Raw genomic sequence first — 23109 nt, 5'->3', positions numbered from 1 at the left:
GTTGCCACAGGGAAACGTCCAGCGGCGCTTTTGCTCTTTGCCGACATATGGAACGAGACCAATGCGAGAGCAGAAACATTCAGCCACAAGTTTAGCTGCCCATCGGATTCCACCGTAAAGGGGTAATATGAAAGCAGCTTTATTTGCCCAGTAGACTTCGGCGAACAGAAACAATAGTTCAGATACTCTTTTCTGCACCGTAAAAGTCGGAGGTGTGCTTAAAGAAGAAAATATTGTACGCAATACGCATACCTTTTCAGTAACAGAAGGCAGCCGCTACAGCCGTCGATAGCCTACGGTAAATAAAAGACAGCTATCTTGCTCGCATAACATGGCGTTTTAGATTTACCTTGAGGGTAAAAGGGAACGGAGAAGAAAATTTGTAGCATGCACTCACTCACTGCGCAATGCGCGCTCCGTGTTGTGCTGAACCAAGATGCCGTGACGAATTGCCGTCTGCAACATAGCTGAACGTAAGTGGTCGCTGTTATCGGACAGTTGTGCAGAGGGTAATTTCCGTTTTTCATTCCTTTTATGCATGTACTGCAAGAGCCGCGAAATGCCGCATATAGGTTTTTAATTTTCTGCCGTCAACAAATAAAAGGGGTCAGCTAAAAAAAGAATTTGCTGTATTTCTCTTCATAAATGCGCTGGGAGACTTCGCAGACCAAATTTTCATAAGTTCGCCATGATGCAAGGCGCCGGCATGCCTACACTGGCGCATGAAAACCAACTTGCAACCTAACTCCTGAGCAAAATACAGAGCCACACCACCGCGGCTACCGAGAACAGTAAGGGACGCCGAAAAACCACCTCTGGCATGTCAAACGCGTCGGTGTAGCAGCGCGTCACGGTCGAGTGACCATCCGTGCACATGAGCGGTTTCACGCTGGCAGGCATTACACACGATCATGATGCAAGATGCTTAAACAGCTAATACAGAGTTCTAGAATGGGTAATGCACGTTTGCGCGAAGTAAACGCAACTATTTCGAGGGTCATTATGCTTTATGTTACATCATATAACCTACGCAGACGCGATAACTCCGGTGATAGTGGCACCATTCGGTTTGAATGAAGAGAACAATTTCTGCAACAAACCGCTGCTCGGTAGGCCTAGGAGCTACAGAATTATCCAACCAAATAAAAAGCAGGCCAAATTTATCGTCCATCCAATTTGCTATAGGCAAGATAAGACGAAGCGAGAGTCCCGTAACCTGTTTATAGCCTGTTCACGCGCCGAAAAACACAGTAATACCGACGAGTTCACTTCGAAGCGAGACGCTCGGCTTCAGAGTGTGCCGCCATGTTGGCTGTCCTTGAGCATCTGCTGTAGAGGAGCGTACGCTATGTGTCTGACTTCACCGTCCGATTTCTTCAACCCTTTTTGCTGCATCCGGACCACCACATCCGCTTCCGGCGTTTTGAAAAATGAGGTGTAGCCACTGCGGCAGATTATGACGCTTTTATTATGACCCATACTCGGAATACGGACCCTGATTCTCGGTAAAATTGAGGCAGTGGTACAGCCGTACCCTACATCGCGTGGCTCTTCCTTGCTGTGTTTCACGTCTATCTCCAGTGCCTGCGAGGGCGCCAGATGGACCTGCCCCTTGCTGAGCAGCTATAGGTGGCTCCAACAGCGGTTGTAGAAGTTTGACAGGCATGTGCGCTCTCCAGAGGGTCCCCGTCTCGACGCAGCATTTCATAAAGTCAGCATTAAGGACTGGCTATTCTTTCGTCTAAACGCATTGCCTGCAACGAGTCTTGGAGAATCCCATCGCAATTTTTCTACCGTTACCACCCATGTGTCCCTGCTCATCTGCTCCTCATCCACTTCATAGTTCTTCCCTTGCATGTAATATGCGCCACTGCGCCTTTAGCTCTCCAAGACGCTTTTTCGGTAGTGGGATATTTGAGATTCCCATCGTGCACTCAGGCGATTAGTGTGACCGCGATTACTGATCTTTGTTTTATTTTCTATCAAACAACCAGTAGTATTGATACGAAGATTTAATCAATTAAAAAATATTTCCGCCGTTGATGTGGTTTAGCAAAATGAGTTTCAGGGCCCGAACTGACAAGGCAGACCTGTTAGGCACATAGCACAAAGCGGAAACTGGACACTGAGACAGCAGCGTTCATTTTCCCTTCACACTTCGAGCCTTAATTAGCCGACTGTAACTTCTGATTTTAAGCACCTTGAACCGCGAATCTGCTTCAGCGATTGATTACACTGTGCATTTATTTTTTTTTCAGAACCATGGTTCCGGTGTTCTTCTGCCTCATGTGCCTGTTTTTGCTGCCTCTTATCACCTCCGGACCAGACGCTAAGGCGTACTTCCGCAAGCTCAATGACGAATTTCAGAGGCAGTGGCTGTATCTGCTTCTTCAAGTCCAAAACTATGACTTCGAAGTCACTGTAGATACTGTACGTTTGCCTCTATGTACGGGGACGTATAATCTATACCGGCCGCTGCAGAAATCAGAAAGCGCTGCATGCATGGAAGATAACTCCATAAATTCGCTAGATAGATCAAAGTTTGAGCTTTGTCCTATGTTTTACCTCACAGCTCCTCGAGCCAGTCTCAATACCTCTGTGAGTGCGTCGGTGGCTTCACTGATTTGTTGTAGAGTGCAGAAAAGCATCAATACAGTGCCGGTGACGTTCTACGCTATGAAGTTTGACCTCTCACTCCTGGATTACATTCACGCACCGCAAAATAACAGGCAATACCAGAATAAGCAGCACGTGGCATTCTCAATAAGCTTGCACTGAATTAGTATGACAGGTTTTCAAGGTTGCGTCTTAGATTTACAAAAGCGCGCCTCAATCTTTGCTGCTTGGCACTCCGCGTTAGAAATGCTAGGCATCTGATATATTCAATATATGTTGAAAGTAAGACCGTCTCTCCAAACAGCAATCAGTTAAGCGCCCCGAAAATGCCAGAACACAGTGGATGTCAGCATATCCCCGTTATGCTTTGATTACAGCCAATTTTTGGACACTTGTGGTACCTGTCTCTGGATTTCCAGTTCTTCCTTGTCAGTTTGCCGATTCTGTTGCTGCTGAAGAGGTAAGACAAGCTTCTATATGCTTATTTTCAGTCATACCCCAATTCAGTCATTACAGAAGACGCGTAGCCCGTGGTGCAGTATTAGCAAAAAATCTACTTGTTAACGTTGCGAATGAAGTGACTGAAAGCGTGCCGTTTTCCTGTTTCTCTTTGAAGTGACGAGAGAGAATGGTGATTGCAAGGAAGGGGGGGGGGCTGCTTTCACTTTGGTCTCAATATCAAAGAGAAAAACAGGAAACACGCGGTGGTGGTCCAAATCAGGTCCTATGGTGTCGCCTTGAGACGACAGCGTGCTGCTTCCGCTGATAGTTTCTTTGGAACAATGAAGCGTGCGAAACTCTTCAAACACTCTGCAGCTATTTTTGGCTCCGACTACTTGTAACCTGCCAAAAGATCTTTCGGATTCGCAGAAATGGCTTTGGCTTTATCTGCACATAAAACATTTGATTTGATGCTTTTTTTAATCACTGCGCCAGTGATTTCTCTGAAATAACGTCCATTTTTCTATTGTGTGTTTATGTTCTTGCAGGCACGCTGACATTGTTGGACCATTACTTTTTAAATATCGTGAATGTAGATTAGTAAACAGCCGGTTAATTATTAGTACGTGATTTGATCAGAGTTACCGTCTAAGCATTTCAACTAGTATAGCGGCAACGAACGGTTCTCTTTTTGTTTTTCATAGTACTCACCTCCTCCTTAGAGTCCTTCAGACTAGCAGTTTTGCGTGCGATTTATGTCTCCGTCTTTAATTTGATACTTTTCTCCGGGAGAACGAATGTTGTACTTTTTGAGCTCAAGTGCTATCACACCTTTCTGTTTTTCTAGTTATATGAGCTTTGTTTTCAATAACTCGCCAAATACTACCAAATGCTGTTAATTATGCGGGCAACAGGCCCCAAAACTGCTCATCTAAGCAGTTGACTCGCGTCTTCTTTACTTGTATTCAAAGAAAAGAAACAAGTTTGTTTTACCATTGATCACGTAGTTAACAGGAAGCCGATAGAAGCCTACAAGGTTGCTTAAAGAGGCTCTGAAGGAGCCTTACTGCCATCTGCATTGGCAAACGTAGTCTCGGTGGCAACTTGCTCTTTTCACCGCTCTTTCTTAATGAATTGCGTTGTCTTCTTATTAACATGAACAGCAGCTGCGTCATTTTTTTAAAGCGCGCCACGTAAAACACTAAGCATACTGAACAAATGAAGAAAGAAGCAGCAGAATAGGCATAAAAATTTATTATAGTGATCCTTACATGCAGATACTTCAAGTTTCACAGGGCAGGACAGCCCACCTTTAATGCAATATAAAAATCACTGGCAAGTAAAGAGCACAGTAGTCACCCACAATTTCTTTTATATTAGTGCCAAGTTTACCAGCCTGAGTGATGCACAGGTCGGGCTGCTGAGAAATATCTTGTTTCATTTTTCTTTTCCCCGCTGCAGTCGTCCAAGGATAGCCGCGGCTGCCTTCGTGCTGTTGTCCTTCGTAGGCTGTTCCGTGGCAACATGGCAAGTGGCCGGCAACGAGATGACACCATTTATCGTTCCATTGACCGAGTCAATAACGTGAGTAAAAAAAAATGTTGGGAATTTCATTACCTAACATGACCTGCTCGGAACAAAAGCAGTCAATTCGTTGCCTTCTACCATACACATGCAACAATATCCAGCCGACGGCAAGCACAAGCATCAAAAATTTTAATAATCCCTGGCGTTTACTTCCACTTTCAGGGTACATGCTCGCGTTTATTCAAGACGAGCGATCATGCGCGCATTTCTTCATTTCAGGAAACAGAAAAAAAAGTGGTACGGGTTTAACGTGATGAGGGTTTAGCGTAGTTAAACCGAGTAGACCTTCGAAAGCCGGTGTTCATTATTGAATTAGAGAAGACACTTAAGCTCCGCCTTAAGGGTGTGACGCGATAGCTTTATTGGGTTAATATCCATATATGCTAAACAGGTTATTCTTTACTTAACATTCATAGATCGCGGTGAGTCCTCGTACCACTACCATCTCAGTGGCGCAGCGGTTAAGCGATGAGCCACTGCTCTGGCAGGTGGCTGTTTCTCTGACAGCCACCGGTAGGGATTGTACGACCGACGTTTCTCTTCCCGAGCAACCTCTCGCGACCAATCAATAATTTAACTGCCACCTGTCTCCCATGGGCGACAGCTGGCGCGACGCTCCTCCGAACTCACCCGAGCTTGCACCCATTGGCTGCAGCTTTCGCAACGTCACTCGGAGCACGGGACAACACCAGACAAGATTCTTGCTCGGGATTGGTACCGCTGAAGTAATTGTTTCGCACTAGTAAATGAACACAGGACGGCGGTGGCGACTACTAATTTCACTGAGGGTTTCTAGATGAAAGTGTACAATAGCGAATTCTGTCTGGAAAATAACGAAATAGTCGCGGAGATTCCGCATGCATGCAAGATGGACACACGGTAACAATAATAACCGCCGATTAGTGAAATCTAGTACGAATGAAACAGGCAAAAAATGACGGTTTAGCACGAACGAAATGCTAGAATCTATGCTGCGCTACATAAACAGAGACACTTGTAGTTAAAGAAATTCGCACTGCCACTTGGCGTACTTTCACTTCAGGCTAATACCTTTCTGTTATCTTAACATTTTCAGAAGTCGTGGGCGAAAATTTCTTCTGTTTTGAAGCTCTCTTGCGTGGAAAGTATAAACAAGTTCATTATGCACCCAAAACCAAATTAATATCCCAATGCTATCGCACTATAGCATACGCGTAGCACTGCGTACAGAGCGACAGTGTATCGAGTAATCTAGTAGAAATCGGCTGATAAGCAGCCTTTGCATAAGAAATGCTAACTAAGGTAGCGAACAGTCACAGGAAAACTGTTTTTATAGCGAAGGCTGTAATAGCTTAGCTGAAGCCAAACACAGGTTGTGGGCTCAACGGCAGCCGTGTAACGGTAGCCGTGCTCTAAAAAGTGCTTTTTTTGTTCAGAACCGTGTAGGGGGAGCCGCGGTTTCAAGGGGAGTGGGTGACTGTTGAGCAGGGGGCGCTGAGAAGAGAGGGCGCTGCTTTTAGATTTTTGAGGGGTTTCAAGACTGCCTAGGCGTGACGGTCGGCATCATTTGATGTCGGCGCTGATGACGAAGCACAGAAAACGTAGGAGGCTGGGAATGCGGTATTTCTGTTGCGTATAACTTAATAATGAGGGATTTAACCAGGGCCACCCTAATTCAGAGCGGTGGAAACAGCACGTATTGAACTAACGCAAGTGCCACATTGAAGGTGATCAAACGGCGAAGGCGGTATCCGCGCGAGAACCATCATATGCTATCTAGGGCATCAATACTGGCAGAACCAAGGCCTTACTGACCCTATTCAGTCGAGAAGGCTAGGGGAATGAGGGACTCGTTAGGATATGAAGGAAGCCATAAGTCACTGAAATTGAAGAAAGCGTGAAAGAATTGTGTTCTTTAATTTCTCGTTTTGGTCAATGACAAATTAGTAGTGTATTCATTTTATGCTGCGGAGTAAAATGATTAGTAAGCCGAGGAAAAAAATATGCCGCCAATGCGATACGTACCGACGACCGCCGTATGTCTCTTACGGTGCTCTAGGAATTGAACTATGGCGGCGGCCGTCCAACCTTCTACTTTTATGTTTATGGTGGCATTTTGGTGGTATATATTTTGGCATTATATATGCTCCTTGTTGCCTAGTCTGCTGAGTGCTCATCATAGCCACCCTCGTCCATAGCGGCCTTATCGAAAATTCTATACATGACAGCTCCGTACCTGCCATAATACACATGCTATATACTGACTTCCACTGTGTAGGGTTGAAATATGGAGGTACCAGGACTCGGCAGAAATTTAATATAACCCATCAAGGAGCATGTATGCCGTCTATGCATGCATATTGTACAATCTGAAAACTTGAAAAATTACTAACATTGTTTATTAACAGTGACTGAAGGGGATACAGATCCGCCCATTTAATGAACAGTTAAGAGAGACACCAATACTTCTTTATGTTTCGTTTTTCTTTTCCGCAGGACATTCCTCAGGACTGGTTTCCACTACTACTTCTACCCATTCTACCACGCCGTGTGCTACTTCGTCGGCTGTATGACATATTTCTTCGTCGGAATATTTAAGGAGAAAAAGATTTCAAAGGTGAAAGCTCGCCCATTGTTTATTTTCGGGGAAAAGTTGCTTTGTCGGCATCCAAGATTCCCGAGCGAATTGTTCGCCTCATTTGGCCCACTCCTCAACATTCTGTTTTTTAGTTGAAGCCCGCCTCCTCATTAACATTCAGCAAGTTGGTTGGTGGTTTTCAGTATGGTACCGCATATAACCGTAATCTATAATGCTAACTCGGAGTCCTTTCACATACATGCAGGCCTCACTATGACACACACAGCTGCTCTTTAAAGCAAAAAGCAAAATTTTAAGGACTAATGGTGGGCTTCCCTGACACACCTGGCAATAAGCACGTAAGTAGGGAGCCTAATCACGACCACCAGCTCACGAACGTGTTGAGCAAGAAACGAAGGAGCTCCAGCTTTGCCTGTACAGCCTTCCAAGTCTCTGGCCAAGGGACCGTCCGTGAGTTAGCTTGCTCTGGTAGCGCGTCAGAGAGTTCAGTGTGACATTAATTTAAAGCAGAGGAAACCGATTCTTTCTGTAGCTGGAAGAGCAGCTAAGGGACTTCAGCTCCAGCATGGGTTTCATGTCCAACATTCATGGACAAAATTTTGAATATTCGAAAACCGTAATGTATTGCTAGCGAAATATTCAAGGTAATGGTCCACTCTTCCAATATATAACAAAATCTTTCTTTTATAGTTTTTCCATCGCTCGCATCAAGCAGTTAAGACTGCCATAGAAAGCCAGAGGCTAACACTTTTGACGATAGCAAAAAAAGTCAATACTGCCGAAGGGAGAACTGCGGATATATTGATTGCTATAGTGAAATCTTACAATCTATGAAAAAATTGCGCTGATAAACTCTTCTTTCCGTTCAAAAATTATTTTGTACAGAAATGTTTGGTAAGATTCTCTTGAAGAATTAAGGTTTTTCCTTCTTTACGCAAACAACATCTTCAGTTTCATACTCAAAATGTGGCCGCAATGAAATTCTCTCCTTAAAATGAGTAGAGACCACTCCTTATGTAAATTTAAAGGGCATTCCTGCTGAATCGGCCCCTTTGCTTGCGGTCGCTGAAACTGTGTACTTCCGACGTCTCTTGTGCCACCTTCTGTAAACATTTATACACAAATTTTCCGCGACCACACGTTTTACAATGATCGTTTGCATTTCATTTTGATCTAAAACTCTCTGTTTTCAGGCATGCCAGTTCGCGGCCTGGTTGTTCGCAATAGCCTGTGGGCTCTTCTGCATCTTCATTAAGGTACCCTGGTACCAAGTCAAAGACCCGACTACTGAGTTTGGGAAGTTATCTCTGGCGTTCTTCGACCGGATCCTGTGGTCCATTCTTATGTCCTGGGTCACTATCGCCTGCGCCACTGGACGAGGAGGTATGTCTAAGCCCTATATGCTGCCATCATTTGTCTCCATTCTTACCAAATGTTCCACAAACGATGAAGTCAGTTGAGAACAAAGAGAAAAATTCCGTCTTAATGGAATAAAATTAAGTCAGGCGAATCCAATACGCCCGACAGAAAGTTGATTTCAAGCTAATTAGGGTTTCCTCATTAGGTAGACGGTTTCTCATTAGCTAATGAGTAAAGCAAGAGCTAATGAGCTAATGATTTCAAGCTAATTTCAATCCAACGTGATGTGGCGAGTTCCACACATCGTCAAAGAAACTCAAATATATTTAGAAGTGGAATAAAGGCATAAAACCCAACTTGAGACAGAAAGGCTGGAAACACTGGAGGAGATCAATTGAAAAGGCTCTAACAGAAATGGCTAGCCCTTCAGTCCGGAGAGTGCATTTCCACAGTTTTATGTAACACCTTTGCCGAAAGTACAATTAGGCAACGCGGTTTTTTTCTGATGCGTGTATATGAGCGCTTATGACAAACTTCAGTTACAAATCTACGTTACGAACGAAAAACCCTTGTCTTCACCTCTGGAGATCGTTTGGTATTTAGGGGTGCCGTAACTGCATGCTCCACAATACGTCTCAGAAGCAAACGCCGTTGCCTGGTTACCTTTGACAAAAGGCGATACAAACGCAGCAGTTTCAGCGCACATATTTAAGTGCCAGCCAAGAAAGAACGCGGATGGTGCAGCTGTACACGGTAAAACAATCAAAGCAGACAACAGAGACGTTCGCTGAAAGTTCAACAGAAAACGGAGAGAGAAATTTTGTGCCAGTGATAGTTTATCAGAGTCTTTTAAACAAGAATAGCGGATGGTCATTCGAGCGGGTTATGCTACATTATTTGGCGAAAAGAAAATCGTTGCAGACCATGGTATCTCTCTTCGCTGAGCCGTCGCCTCCGAGGGGAACTTTTAAAGAGGCGTTTCAAATGACCTAACCTCTCTTATACCCTTCTGAAAATAGCACGCTTAACTGCGATTACGATGACCGTGGTTTTCGCTACCCGTGGTTACTGCTGTTCACACTGCGGACCAAACTGCGAGTACACCGCTAACCACGGTTATCGAGAACTGAGCTTGACGACGTTGGTTTGCGTCTCTAACCGAATGGCGGCCTCTTCGGAAGGAAAGTGCTCGTCGGCGTCCTAGTAACAGCTGGCCCGTATCAACAACGTACATTCTTCACACCAAATCACCTTTTACGAGCGACACATTAAAATAGGCAGTGTCTATAGTGCCGTCATATATGGCGCTTTTACACATCCTTCGAGACCGACCGACGGGGCCGCAAAAGAGCACTGCAGCACCGTACCACGGTGCTCAGGCTGCGCATTCTATCGCCCTAACGTCGAAAAATGACCGCTCCTTACCGCATCATGAGAGCAGACGACAAGTTCCCAACATTCGCAGTGCCGGATGCCGCGAGCTTACCTCAGTGGTGCAACCCGCGAGCGTGGCGGACGACGACGCTCTGGCAGTGCGCTACTCTCTAGTCGTCGCTAGGCATAATTGGTTTCATATGGAAGCTACAGCGGACAGCGCTTTGCAATTCGTTAGCGCGATAGCAAACGTTCTACTCATGGCATAGTTTTAGTAGACGTTTTTAGCGTACCAGAGACGTACTATCGGAGATGTATACCGGTTTACCGGACCCCTCTTGCGCATGCGCAGGGACATTGTTGGGATGAGGGGGGCCACTGCGCGTGCGCAAGAGGGGTCTGGTAAACCGGTATATGTCTCCGGTAGCACGTCTCCGGTATGCTAAAAACGTCTGCTGTCAGCCCCACTGTCTCGTACTAAAATAAAGATGTGGTCTATTCCAGCGACGCCGTAGCAGGGGCGCTAGCGCACAAGCAGACCTGGCGAGCCGCGGCGCGCCTTTGGCCGCCATACTATGCAGCTGTGAGGAGAAACTTGCTAGTATCGCAGTTCTCACTGCAACCAGCTTCTCGATACGGGTCAGCCGTCCTTAAGAAGAATTCCTTTTTGACATTCTTTTATCCCAGGGCTTATTATTTATTGGGACAACCCTTTGAGTGCGAAGGTACTATTTCGATGGGTCAACCCTGAGCAAGATCTTGGTATGTTTGCACGTTTGCGGTGTTTGCGGGTTTGTGCCAAGGGAAAGTAACAAATAAAATAAATCAAATAAATATCCCTGACTGAGAGTCAAACCCACGGTTGAGCGGACAGGTAAGCTTCGCAGGCCGCAGCGCGAGAGCCCTATAGGCTATCGCCGCAGCGTTTTTTCTTTATTGCATGGATATAGTGCGGAAAAGAAAAATCTGAGTGCGTATGCCTCAAAATACCAGGCTGTGTAATACGGTCCCACCATACCCCTGCACGTCCCCACCTTCCCTTACATCAATACTCTGGGAGGCACACACATGCATCTTGTCAGGGGAGACAGCTAGGCTGCTCTTCTATAGGGCAGCATATACTCCCCACAAGAAAGCGCACTGCCCACGAAACAAAGATTTCGACGATCGCGGTGATTCGACCGCACACACCTCGTGTTGAACTGCAACACCCTCTTGCGCAGTGCATTGCACGTGGTGTTGTTCATCGCAAATACTACTGTCAAACTTATTCGCGCTTTGAGCTATCTGGTGGCGGAGAGATGTGCGTTGCATGCGTTGGTGTGGAACACGTTGCGGCAGATACACAGCACTTGAGGAATACGCGTTGACGTTGGCAACATTGATGCACAAACCTGGTACTGGAGCATAGGCCGCCGGTGTGCACTAGGTGAATTTTCATTGACGATGCAAAAGTTGAACACGCGCATAACTGGCACCCTGTGTCAGCGGACACCTCAATCGTGCTTTCAGGTAAGCTGCGGTGGTGTCCACCTGCGAAAAACTGTGCTTTCGCAAAGTACTTCGTGCTTAGCAATGCTAAACCGCCAGCAACGTGTTTGCTTGGCGCGGACGGCTTGTGGGAGGCGCGGTGGCGTATGATGATTGAGGCAGTGCTATCAACGGGTGGCACTGTCGAACGGCACTCTAGATACTGCGTTGTAAATAACAAAGATATCTGAAAATGTAGCCTCGCTCTGCCGATGATCTTCTCACTTAGTTTGTTCCACCCAAGCGGCCATTGGCTGCGCTAACCAAGAACCGAGGACAGCCGTGTGACATCGGCGAGCTGCGATTCGCGATAATTTCAGTTCTCTAACCACTGTTAAGCTTAACCGCGGTTAGACTGCCCGTGGCATTAGATGCCCCGCGTACTACCGATTACAGTTCTGTCGGACTTGAGTGGTGCTCAGCAGCACTATATAGACCAGGGTTCTCCCAACTTTTCGGCAAGACTTATGCAATTCAGACTTATCAATGCTTTAGGTTTTAGAAATTTTAGATTTATCAAGCAGATAAAGTTGAAAAAGTACAATAATATAAAACACAGACCTACGGCATAAATGGCAACCTTTTATTTATATTTAATATTTCAATTCAACTTCTCTGGGCAGTACACAACCTATGGACACAAATGTACAAATAGCTAGTAACACAAACAGAAATTAATATTTTTAGAAATGCAAAACGCACACAATATAAATACGCGGCCATATGAGCAGAAATGAAATGTCCAAATATGCGCGGCGTCTTGTGGTTGCTAGCTCCGTAGGAATGTCAGTACAAAGATATTCCCTTCAAGGGAGACAGAGAAGCACAAAGGAGAGGTGTAATGCGAACAGTGCAGCTGATGTGAACCGTGGCTACAAACCTATTGTGCGCATAATTAGCAGAGGCTTCAAGTATTCATCAGACAAATTGGATCTTTACTTAGATCTCACGTACTTCATCTTTGAAGTGTAACAAATTGCTTGCGGCTGCAGGTCCGATCCGTCAAAATGAGCGAACTGAAAACAGAAACAGTTTTCTAGCATGATCGAGTGCTAGTCGAAAATAATTGCCAATAAAAAGTCTGACGCGATGGATGCGCGAGACCAGGTTTCGTGCGTGGTCGCCGCGCGGGCTTGGGGCCGTGCACCCGTGGTTGGGTTGTGACCCGCCCCGACGCGGTTGGAACAACTCCGCAGGCTGTAGTTTTATGGCGCCTGCAGTAAAAACCTGAGCGGCTATGGCGACCTTCGAACGCCGCAAATCCGTGCTTGACATCTGCTGCGTGTGTCGAGATACGTCGAATATTTGCTTGTCAATTCACCACGGTCCGTTTTTTCTTCCTTTTTTCCTTAAAGATTACAAACCGGCAAGATATAAAAGACCACTGCTTAAAACGTCATGTTTATTTCCTTGCTTGAGAATCTCCGATAGTGGCTGCCTGGAATAAAAGTATGTATGAACTTAGCTGGCAGAGTTAATAGGGTTTAGTAGGACTGGAGTCTGCAGAAGGGACTACGAATGAAAAGAAAGCGACATTAACAATGGACCAATCTTTAAAAGTATGCATTCGATGTGGACCGACACCGCTTCATGGATCTACTCCAATTAGATTCTTCTGAATGCTTGTTGGACTTTTTTATTGGGAAACTGCCTGCTCCTTTTCTTTGTTTCCTGTTGATTGTTTGCTTTTGTTACAAATGTAATAAAATCTTGCTTCATACCCGAGTTGACTCTTGTTCTGATGATTTCTTTAAATGATACATGCTTGCCTGGTACATACCCGCTGACCTGCCTACCCACCCACAAGCACTCTATACATACGTGTGGTAAAAAATGTGTACATGAAAATTCGAAGGGCAATAAAAATTAATAATACTTTTATTATTATATTACTAAACAATAAGAACTGAAGGGACACAAATTTATGGAAGGGTAGAGCCAACTTTTGAGCCTTTCTGCATTTCTTGCTGCGTGTAATCTTCACGATGACACCACCTTAACACGCCGCAAGCTTTTTACGGTGTTCACAAAATCGTCCAATAACCCCTCTAATAATCGTTATTTCAAAACTTGCGCATTCGATAAAACGAAATATGAGAAATTCACGTTGGCTTAAAGTACTCAAGCTAAGAATTTCGATGCAATAAAAAAGTTTTGTGAAATTTGCACCCAAAAGGTCTATTGCTTGTTAGTTTGCAGGCCATCAATGTTTTTAGGAGGTTATGTACGCTTCAGCTTGTATTACACAAGTGCCGAAGTCGAATGTGCCTTTCATAAATTCGCGGCTTGGAACAGCGTCACACAGTGCAGAACACTAACAGAAATTAAGAGCACAATTGAACTCACAGTGGGGCCTTAGAGCATGTGTTGAAAGGATGCGAACCTTGTAAGATTTCTGGCGACAGCCGGTGGTCTGATTCAGCTGCGTATTCGGCCCGGACACCTGCAACCAGGGTCACTGCACGGCGATAGGCATCTTGGTTCGCACGGCCGGTCCTCGCGTGGTTTATTGGATTCGAGACGGAAGATTCCACTGCCGTTTGTAAACAACATTGTTCCCGGTAGATCGACCGTGCGGCACGGAGGCAGTTAGCGACCGCCAGTACTGAGCAGGGGTGACTCACCCCTTCAACTGTGCCTGCTGGCCGGCGCCTCGCCCATTCGGACTTCCCGGAAGACGTGTCCGACTTGACAGCGGGAGAACTGTCGTTCGGACGCGAAGACAACGCTCTCTCTGGTGGGGGCGATTGTCCAGCGGCACCCTCTCTCTCCGGCGAGGCATGTGACGGGGGCGTGTCCCTATGTGAAGTGGTGTGTGCGTGTGTACGACACCGCAAGTTAGGCCACGCCCAACCTGGCGAAGACCTCCTCGAACCTGGGGAATCCTAGGGACCAGACCCTTTTTAAACCGGACGACGAGTGCCGTGAGGAAGGAATCCTCGATCATCCTCAGATCTTCTCAGATCCTCAGACCTTCCCCCATCACCCTCCAATGGGTTCCAAAATCTCGTAAAATATGTAAAATAAACCACCTGTACAGTTTCCTTCATAACCAAGTCCGACAACGTCATTCGGAGAAGGGACCTGCGGCGCTGAAAGAGTCAGCTCACTCAAGGACCCCTCGTCCCCAACAACTGGTTGGCAGCAGCTGGGATGGACCGTGCGACATTGTGCTTTCTCAACCGGTAAGCGTTTCGGCATTTTGCTATAGGATTCGCCAGGCTTCAGATGTTGAGAGAATAATCTAGAATCACTGGGAAGTGTATGTCAATTGAGAAAGGGTAATCTCACGACATTTTGAAGATAGCATTGCCAAAGCGGAGAAAGCGTTGTCATGGACCTTATGAAATTGTCAAAGTCGGACTTGCTGTTGTTATGCGAGGAACTGTCAATAGAAGTACAGGAAAAAATTACAAAACTTTAAATATGCAAGACAATTAAAAAACACGTAGATGACGATCAGCTGGTAGATACGTGGAATTTGGTACAGGAAGAAAAAAGAAAAAGGGAAGCGGAATGGGAAAAAGAGAAAGAACGGCAAAAGTGGGAAGCTGAAAAAGAAAGAAATGTAAAGCGATTGCAGCTTGAAAGCGAAAATCGAAAAAAGGCGACAGTACGAGAGCCGGGTCTCCTGAAAGAGTAAGCTATGTACAATCATATAGAATGAACAGATTCATGCAGCCCTATGAAAGTGGAAGGGACATAGGATTTTACCTGGGAAACATTGAGAGAACTTGCGAAAGGGAGAACTTTGCTCGCAGTACATGGCCGCAACGGCTTGTGGCACTCTTGCCATGTGAAGTAGCTGAAGTCATAGCGAGACTTAGCACACAAGACGCAGCTGACTACGAAAACGTCAAAGCCAGCCTGCTAAAAAGGTACCGGCTGTCAGCCGAAGCTTTCCGACAGCGATTCAGGAACGCAATGAAAAACGATAGCGAGGGCTATCCGGATTTCGCGTATGGCCTAAAGACGAATCTGCTAGAGTGGCTAAAAGGAGCCGAGATTTGTGAAAGCAAAATCATCGAGTGTTTTTGCCTTGAGCAATTTTACCGAAGCATTCCCCAAGTGGTGAAACTGTGGGTTCAAGACAGGGAAAAAGTCGACACAGTTGAAAGGGCAGCTGAGCTAGCAGAGGAGTACGTTTCGCGCAGAAGCTTGAGCACTGAAGAGGGTGGGTCACACGCTCGAAACGCGATGCGAAAAAAGGGCCTTGCAGAAAGACTCGAAGTGCTAGAAGTTCGGAGCAATCGGAGGCAACGAAGGTAGCGCCAGAAAAGCTTGAAGAACAGGCGAAGAGACAGGGAGCTGACAAAGCCGCGAAAAAAGAGTTTGAGGCTAGTAGGCCATTTCGTTGCTACAACTGCAATGGTGTCGGGCACTTTGCAGCCAAGTGTACAAAGCAACGTTTGGTGTTCTCGTGCGTCGAGGATAACGCCGAGAATATAGAGCTCCTTAAGCCATACCTGCACGAGCTGCACGTTAACGCGAAACCGTGCAGGGTGCTTCGAGATAGCGCCGCGACGATGGACGTTGTCCACCCGTCTTACGTGTCAGTGGACGATTTTGCGGGAGAAGTCTTGTGGATAAAACAGGCAGTAGAAGAACACAGTGTATGCCTTCCCATAGCTAGAGTGAGAATTTGTGGACCGTTTGGAGAGCTAATCACTGAGGCCGCAGTTTCGAAGGCCGTGCCACTTCAATATCCTTACCTCTTCTCAAATCGATCAGACCAATTGCTACGCGAGAGAGGCCAGAAACTCGGAAGCGGGGTGATACAAGCTTTCACAAGATCGAAAACTCGTCAGCTCGCATCTCAGCTAAGTCAGATTCCCGAACCTCAGGTAGCCAGAGACGCACCAGCCAGCATATCGTTGCAATCAAATGAGGAGGGAAGGAAACCAACGAGGAATGAAATCCAGACAGCTGACCGAGCAAATGAGCGACGAGGGACTTCAACCACTAAGTCGGTAGAGGAATCAGAAAACGCTGAAGGATCCGTTTTATCTCCAACATCGCGCAGTTTTGATCGCCTTCTGCAGGTGAACAGGGAGTCCCTAATAAAAGAACGGAAGCAGGATCCCACTTTGGAAAGACTGCACCTTACAGCTAAAGAGGGCATCGCGAGACGCAACATAACGATGCATGAGAAGGGAGGCTTACTATACCGACACTACCAGGACAGAAAAGGCAAAGCATTTGATCAGCTGGTCGTGCCCGAAAAATACAGATCGGACATTCTGAGTCTCTGCCACGAAAATGGCTGGGCAGGACATCTGGGAATCAATAAAACAAAGAAGCGGCTATTAATGGAATATTATTGGCCGGGTTGTTTCAAAGATGAAGAACGCTACGTAAAATCATGCGATGCGTGCCAGCGCGTGGGCAAGCCGGGAGAGACATGGAAGGCTCCACTGAAAATTGTTCCATTGATCTCGGAACCCTTTCGCCGGCTTGTAATAGACACAGTAGGCACTTTGCCTACAACGAAATCAGGCTATAAGTACTTGCTTACTATGCTATGTCCCGCCACAAAATTTCCCGAAGCAATTCCGTTGAAGCACTTGAGCTCCACAGAAATAGTCGACGCCCTTTTGTCAGTGTTCGCGAGAATAGGATTTCCGGCCGAAATCCAAGCCGATCAGGCGACGGTCTTTACAAGCGCCTTGACGACCACATTCCTAGAAAGATGGGGAATAAGATTGTTACACAGCTCGGTGTACCATCCGCAGTCCAACAGTGTAGAGAAATGGCATTCGGTGCTGAAGCGGGTGCTACGTGCTCTTTGTTATGAGCATAAAGCAGACTGGGAGGATTGTCTACCGGCCACACTTTTCGCTTTACGAACAGTCCCCCATGAAGCTACGGGGTTTACCCCAGCTGAACTCGTGTATGCAAGAGCCCTCCGCTCTCCCCTCCGAATGCTGAGAGAAATGTGGGAAAGGACAGGAGAGAACCAGACAGTGGTTGAGTACGTGCTTCACCTACTGGACCGCCTTAACAACACGAAGAAATTAGTAAATCGAAATATGAAACCTGCCCAGGAGGCCGCCAAGGTCTATTATGACAAAAACGCGCGCCTTCGAGGTTTCACCGCGGGCGATCGCGTGATGATCCTCCGGCCATCGAAAAAAAAAACAAGCTGGAAGTTCACTGGGATGGTCCAGTAGGAGTGTTCCAAAAACTTTCGGAGACGAATTACGCGCTAAGGCTTCCAGGCAGGGGAAAGCAGGTGAGAATCTATCATTGTAATCTGATGAAGCCGTTCGTGGAACGCAGCGGGATCGTCAATCTGACTCTAAATGAACCAGAAGAGCTGGACAGCGAGAGTCAGGGTTGGAAGGGAGGTGCTGACGCTAGTGACAACGTGGAGAACATTCTGGCTCACTCCGTGAATGCAGATTTCCTAAGCGGGACACAGGTCGACACGCTAAAGCAGTTGTTGAGCGAATTCGCTTACCTGTTTAGCAGTCGCCCGGGAAAGACACACCTCCTGAGACACGAAATCGAGCTCACCTCTGATGAGCCGGTACGGTCGAAACCCTACAGGGTATCACCGCGGCAAAAAGAAATAATGGACGCGGAAATTCAGTGCATGTTGGAGTTAGTGGTTGTAGAGCCAGCAGAAAGTGACTATACCTCACCGCTAATTCTTGTTGAGGCCCCAGGGAAAGATCCCCGTCCCTGCGTGGATTATAGAAAGCTGAATACAATTACCAGGGATCAGCTATACCCGATTTCCAACATAGAGGAAAGGATAGAAAGGTTGAGCGGCGCGAAATTCATTTCCACCCTCGATCTCGTACGAGGATATTGGCAAGTTCCCCTCTCAGAAAGGACGAGCAGGTATGCCACTTTCATCTCCCCAGCGGGCACCTTTCGACCCTTAATGCTTAGTTTTCGGTTTAAGAATGCCCCCTACAGCTTCTCGAAACTCATGCACATCGTACTGAAGGACATGCAGTGCTTTGCACTCCCTTATTTAGACGATGTGGCAATTTTTTCGGAAACCTGGCAAGAGCATGTAGAACACCTAAGGACCTTGTTTTCCAGTTTATGACAGGCTGGACTGACACTGAAGGCAGAAAAGTGTAGATTTGGTTGCGCACAGGTGACGTACTTGGGCCACGTTGTAGGCCAGGGAACTAGGAGCCCATCCGAATTAAAGATTGCCCCGATCGCAGCATTTCCGGAACCACGGACGAAAACGGACATTCGCTCATTTTTGGATTAGTTGGGCACTACCAGCGATATATTCCTAGCTACTCACAGCGGGCTAGTCCCTTAACTGACGCCTTGCGAAAGGGAGCACCTACTAACGAAAGTTGGGATAACCAAAAAGAAAACGCCTTCAAAAGCCTGAAGGAAGCACTCGTGTCCCGACCCTTCATTAGACCCCTGACTATGGGAAAGAGTTCATAGTCCAGTGTGATTCCAGTGATAGAGGGCTGGGTGCTGTCTTAAGCCAAGTTGGCTACGACCATGAAGAACACCCTGTTCTGTACATCAGCCGCAAACTGACCAGTAGAGAGGAAGCGTACAGCACTTCCGAAAAAGAGTGCGCGTGTTTAGTTTGGGAAGCACAGAAGTTGTCGTGTTACCTGTACGGAGCAAACTTTGTATTTGAGATTGACCATTGTCCTTTAACGTGGCTGCGACAGATGTCCCCCAAAAATGGTTGCTTGCTCAGATGGAGTCTGGCTCTCCAACAGTACAATTTCTCGGTGCGTTATAAGAAGGGGAAACTGCACGGAAAGGCTGATTGCTTGAGCAGACTGATGTAAGCGGGAGAACTAAGAGGAATCTCCTCCTGTGTGAGTTTTTTTTTTACTTTGTTCCGAGTAATCCGGCTGTGGCAGTTTCAAAAGGGGATGTTTCACGCTCAATCGGCACAAAATTAACCCAAATGTGAACACAATTTTTTAAACGTGTGTTGTTGTCAATGGAAGAAGCCTGGTGATTCTTTGGCGAAGTCCGAGCGCTTGCGGGTGGGGCAGTGCTTTGCCGTTTGGAACGTCCCACCTGCGCTTTCCTTTGTTGGTGGTGCTTTGGGTTCTGCCTTGGGGGCGATGATATTGCAATCCAGGGGACCAACACGGACGCCATCTCATCTCTTCCTGCCCAGCGGTCGTCAACGCTGGACATTCGAGATTTTTCGGGCCGCGGAGGAGCTGTAAGGTTTCTGGCGACAGCCGGTGGTCTGATTCAGCTGCGTATTCGGTCCGGACACCTGCAACCGGGGTCACTGCACGGCGATAGGCAACTTGGTTCCCACGGCCGGTCCTCGCGTGGTTTATTGGATTCGAGACGGAGGATTCCACTGCCGTTTGTAAACAACATTGTTCCCGGAAGATCGACCGTGCGGCACGGAGGCAGTTAGCGACCGCCAGAACCGAGCAGGGGTGACTCACCCCTTCAACTGTGCCTGCTCGCCGGCGTCTCGCCCATTCGGACTTCCCGGAAGACGTGTCCGACTTGACAGCGTGAGAACTGTCGTTCGGACGCGAAGACAACGCTCTCTCTGCTGGGGCCGATTGTCCAGCGGCACCCTCTCTCTCCGGCGAGGCATGTGACGGAGGCGTGTCCCTATGTGAAGTGGTGTATGTGTGTACGACAACGCAAGTTAGGCCACGCCCAACCTGGCGAAGACCTCCTCGAACCTGGGGAATCCTAGGGACCGGACCCTTTTTAAACCGGACGACGAGTGCAGTGAGGAACGAATCCTCGATCATCCTCAGATCTTCTCAGATCCTCCGACCTTCCCCCATCACCCTCTAATGGGTTCCAAAATCTTGTAAAATATGTAAAATAAACCCTCTGTACAGTTTCCTTCATAACCAAGTCCGACAACGTCATTCGGAAAAGGGACCTGCGGCGCTGAGTCAGCTCACTCAAGGACCCCTCGTCCCCAACAACCTGCACAAAGCTGAGCAATGCTGCACAAAAGTCGCCATGCCCGGACCGGATTTCGTTGCCCTCCTGCTGTTCAGGAAGCTACATACTCCTGTAAAATGCTTCTTTAACTTTTTTCCGAAAGGTGGAAGGACGATATGCACAGCCGTTATGACACTTTTAAAGAGAGAAACCTTGCATCAGGAAGAAAGCTTTTTATACTCGCTGCTGCCCGTCATGTCGATGCCCGAAGCAGTCGAAGTCTTAATTAGTTCGCAGCGCCAATACATTCAGTGGCAAGATGGACAAGAAACTAGACACGCCGCATGGAATGAAAAATTGACAAGACCGGCGAAAATAATAAAATGTTCGGAAATAACCATAATTCACAGCAAACTCCTCATGCGATTCATCACGACACTAAGACGGTGTGAATGCCACCAATTGCCTTCTTCTTTGAGGAGCAGAGTCAGTATTCTAAAGCTGTGCATTTCCAGTTGTCAATTTCGTGTCCATTTGGTCCTCGGTCATTGGTTATTCAGATATGCCCGCGTTTTTTAAGCGTCTGTGGGATGCGACACAGCCATTGGATGTGGGCGACCGGACGTCACCATTGGCCGCCTATCGCAGCCAATGGCAACCGGAGGTCAGGACCAATCACCTGCTGTTGACAGAGCGCTGCGATGCACCTCACCACTATAGCTGTATACAGCAGCCAATCGCAGCCGATGGTGGTGTCCAGTCGCCAACAGCTCAATGGTCGGGTCGCACCCCATGGACGCTTGAAAGCGGAGGGTATATCTGAATGACCATTCACAGAGGACCAAATGGACGTGAAATGGGCAATGAAGAATGGACAGCGTACAGAATATGGCCCCAGGAGAATGAGCTACAATTACCCAGCGTAGTCACCAGAAATGGTGCCTAGTTGCTTTTTCCTTTTTTGCCCACATGAACGTGCAGTACACTCTAAAAAGGTACTCACATCCTGAGGCGAAATCCTCATCTTTCTAATAACTGTGCTTTGTTACAACATGCCCGAGAGCGCAAATCTATATAGGTAATGTAGTCGATGTTACATGTGCGGTGTCATTAAGTGGATTTTAACAAGGGCTTCAGGTGTCGCAGTCTGAGAAAAATTAGGGCGCCTTAGAGGTCAATTACAAACCGCTTTAGCGCTCCAGTTGTGCCATATAATTCTTAACATCTTTTTTAAGTAATCAATGGCAAGGCAAAATCACGTCTACTTACAGAATGTGCGTACTCTCACTCTGGAAGACAGCTGTAAACGTGTCTGTCGACTGAGCCTCTCGCTCTGATTTTGCACAGCGATGGAATTAGGAGCTGGTCTTTGTTTATTATCGTAGTTGTGCTCATTTCTTGTTCGTTTAGTCAATTCTAAATGGTAGGCGCAATGTCACCATCTATTGCTGAGAACGTAAACGCGGGCGAAGACCATGCGAGCAGCACGGAGGACATCTTGATGGCCGTCTCACCTTCGCACCGAGGGATGACGCCAGCACTCGTTGCAATAAAATGGCCACTTCTTTGTATTTTATCCAACCGGCCCCACAACGGAGGAACCGAAATCCCATTCACATTGAATAACACACGTCTATTGGAAATCAAACAGGGTTTGATGGCAGTCTACGAGTGGCTTTCTTTTTTCTTAAATACGACTGAAAAGAATAGGTATTTTCAGAAGCGCGGCTGTTCACGACTGTAAAGTGGAAGGAAGGCTTTTTTAGGTCCTTCGAAAACATTACTACAGGCCTAATTTCCACAGTGCACCATGTGTGTTTTCATAACCCCTGTATCTTCTCGTATATCTAGAAAGGACAGTAATTTACGACGCTAGTGTATCCCTTTCAACTGCAGCGAGTGCTTCGAAAATGCATTAACACGACTGTGCTCTTTTCTCTTACCATCTCTGCTCATACATATGTGTATTCTGTTTTATTTACTATATTAAACGAAATCATTTTTGTATTTCCACCTGTCTTTCCGCGAACGCAGGCTTCTTAAACACGTTCCTGTCGTGGAGCTTCTTCACGCCCCTGAGCAGGCTAGCCTTCGGCGTGTACATCATCCACGTGCCCTTTGTACAGCTTTGGTTGCACATCTCCAGGGAGAGGTTGTTCTTCTCGCACTTTTTTGTGGTAAGTAACCTGACCTAAATATTTTATTTTTGTTAACAGATATGCACATGTGAAAAATTGAGCCCATTTTAGGTCGAGACGTGAATTCGTTTTTTTTGAATTTCTTCACCAGTACGCGCGCATGACTTTTGAGAACCAAGTTTCGTTTATAATGCTACTGTATATTGTGTTCTTTTAAATCAGGTTTATTGATCTATTAGAATACTGACACTAACGAGGCGAGAAAAATTTACTGCACTCACCTACTATGCCGCGTTAATAAATATTTCGTATGACCGCAGGAAGTAATGAATTATGTTGTACATGAGAGAGTGTATTAGTTTAAACAGAGAGAACGTGCACTGGCTTGTGACTGGTGATATGTCCACCACTAGCACTGCCGTGAGCAGAGCAAAATGAGGTGAGAGGAAGGCAAAAGAGAAAGGAAAGCTGCCTGGAAGCTTTCAGACTGCCGACGTTGTACGCTGCATACGAGATGCATCTATTAACCAATAAACATTTAAAATATTCCAATTGAAACGATATTTCTATTATTCATCGTAAATTGTAAGCGCGTAATATGTGGCGCACAGC

The 23109-nt window shown here is 46.7% G+C and overlaps 1 protein-coding gene across 1 annotated transcript in view; it reads left to right on the top strand.

Moving 5' to 3' along the window:
• Positions 1–23109, top strand: part of LOC144111865 (nose resistant to fluoxetine protein 6-like) — a 52558-nt gene that overhangs the window by 27281 nt on the left and 2168 nt on the right. The window contains exons 9-14 of the mRNA XM_077644891.1: positions 2259–2430; positions 2994–3076; positions 4519–4641; positions 7120–7240; positions 8416–8605; positions 22394–22536. Coding sequence (XP_077501017.1) covers positions 2259–2430; positions 2994–3076; positions 4519–4641; positions 7120–7240; positions 8416–8605; positions 22394–22536 — 832 coding nt within the window. The remainder of the gene's footprint in view (positions 1–2258; positions 2431–2993; positions 3077–4518; positions 4642–7119; positions 7241–8415; positions 8606–22393; positions 22537–23109) is intronic.

The sequence above is a fragment of the Amblyomma americanum genome, unplaced genomic scaffold (assembly GCF_052857255.1).
Source record: "Amblyomma americanum isolate KBUSLIRL-KWMA unplaced genomic scaffold, ASM5285725v1 scaffold_12, whole genome shotgun sequence".
Lineage (NCBI taxonomy): Eukaryota > Metazoa > Arthropoda > Arachnida > Ixodida > Ixodidae > Amblyomma > Amblyomma americanum.
Note: the sequence above shows the minus strand (reverse complement) of the source record. Positions and strands in the feature narration are given on the sequence as shown.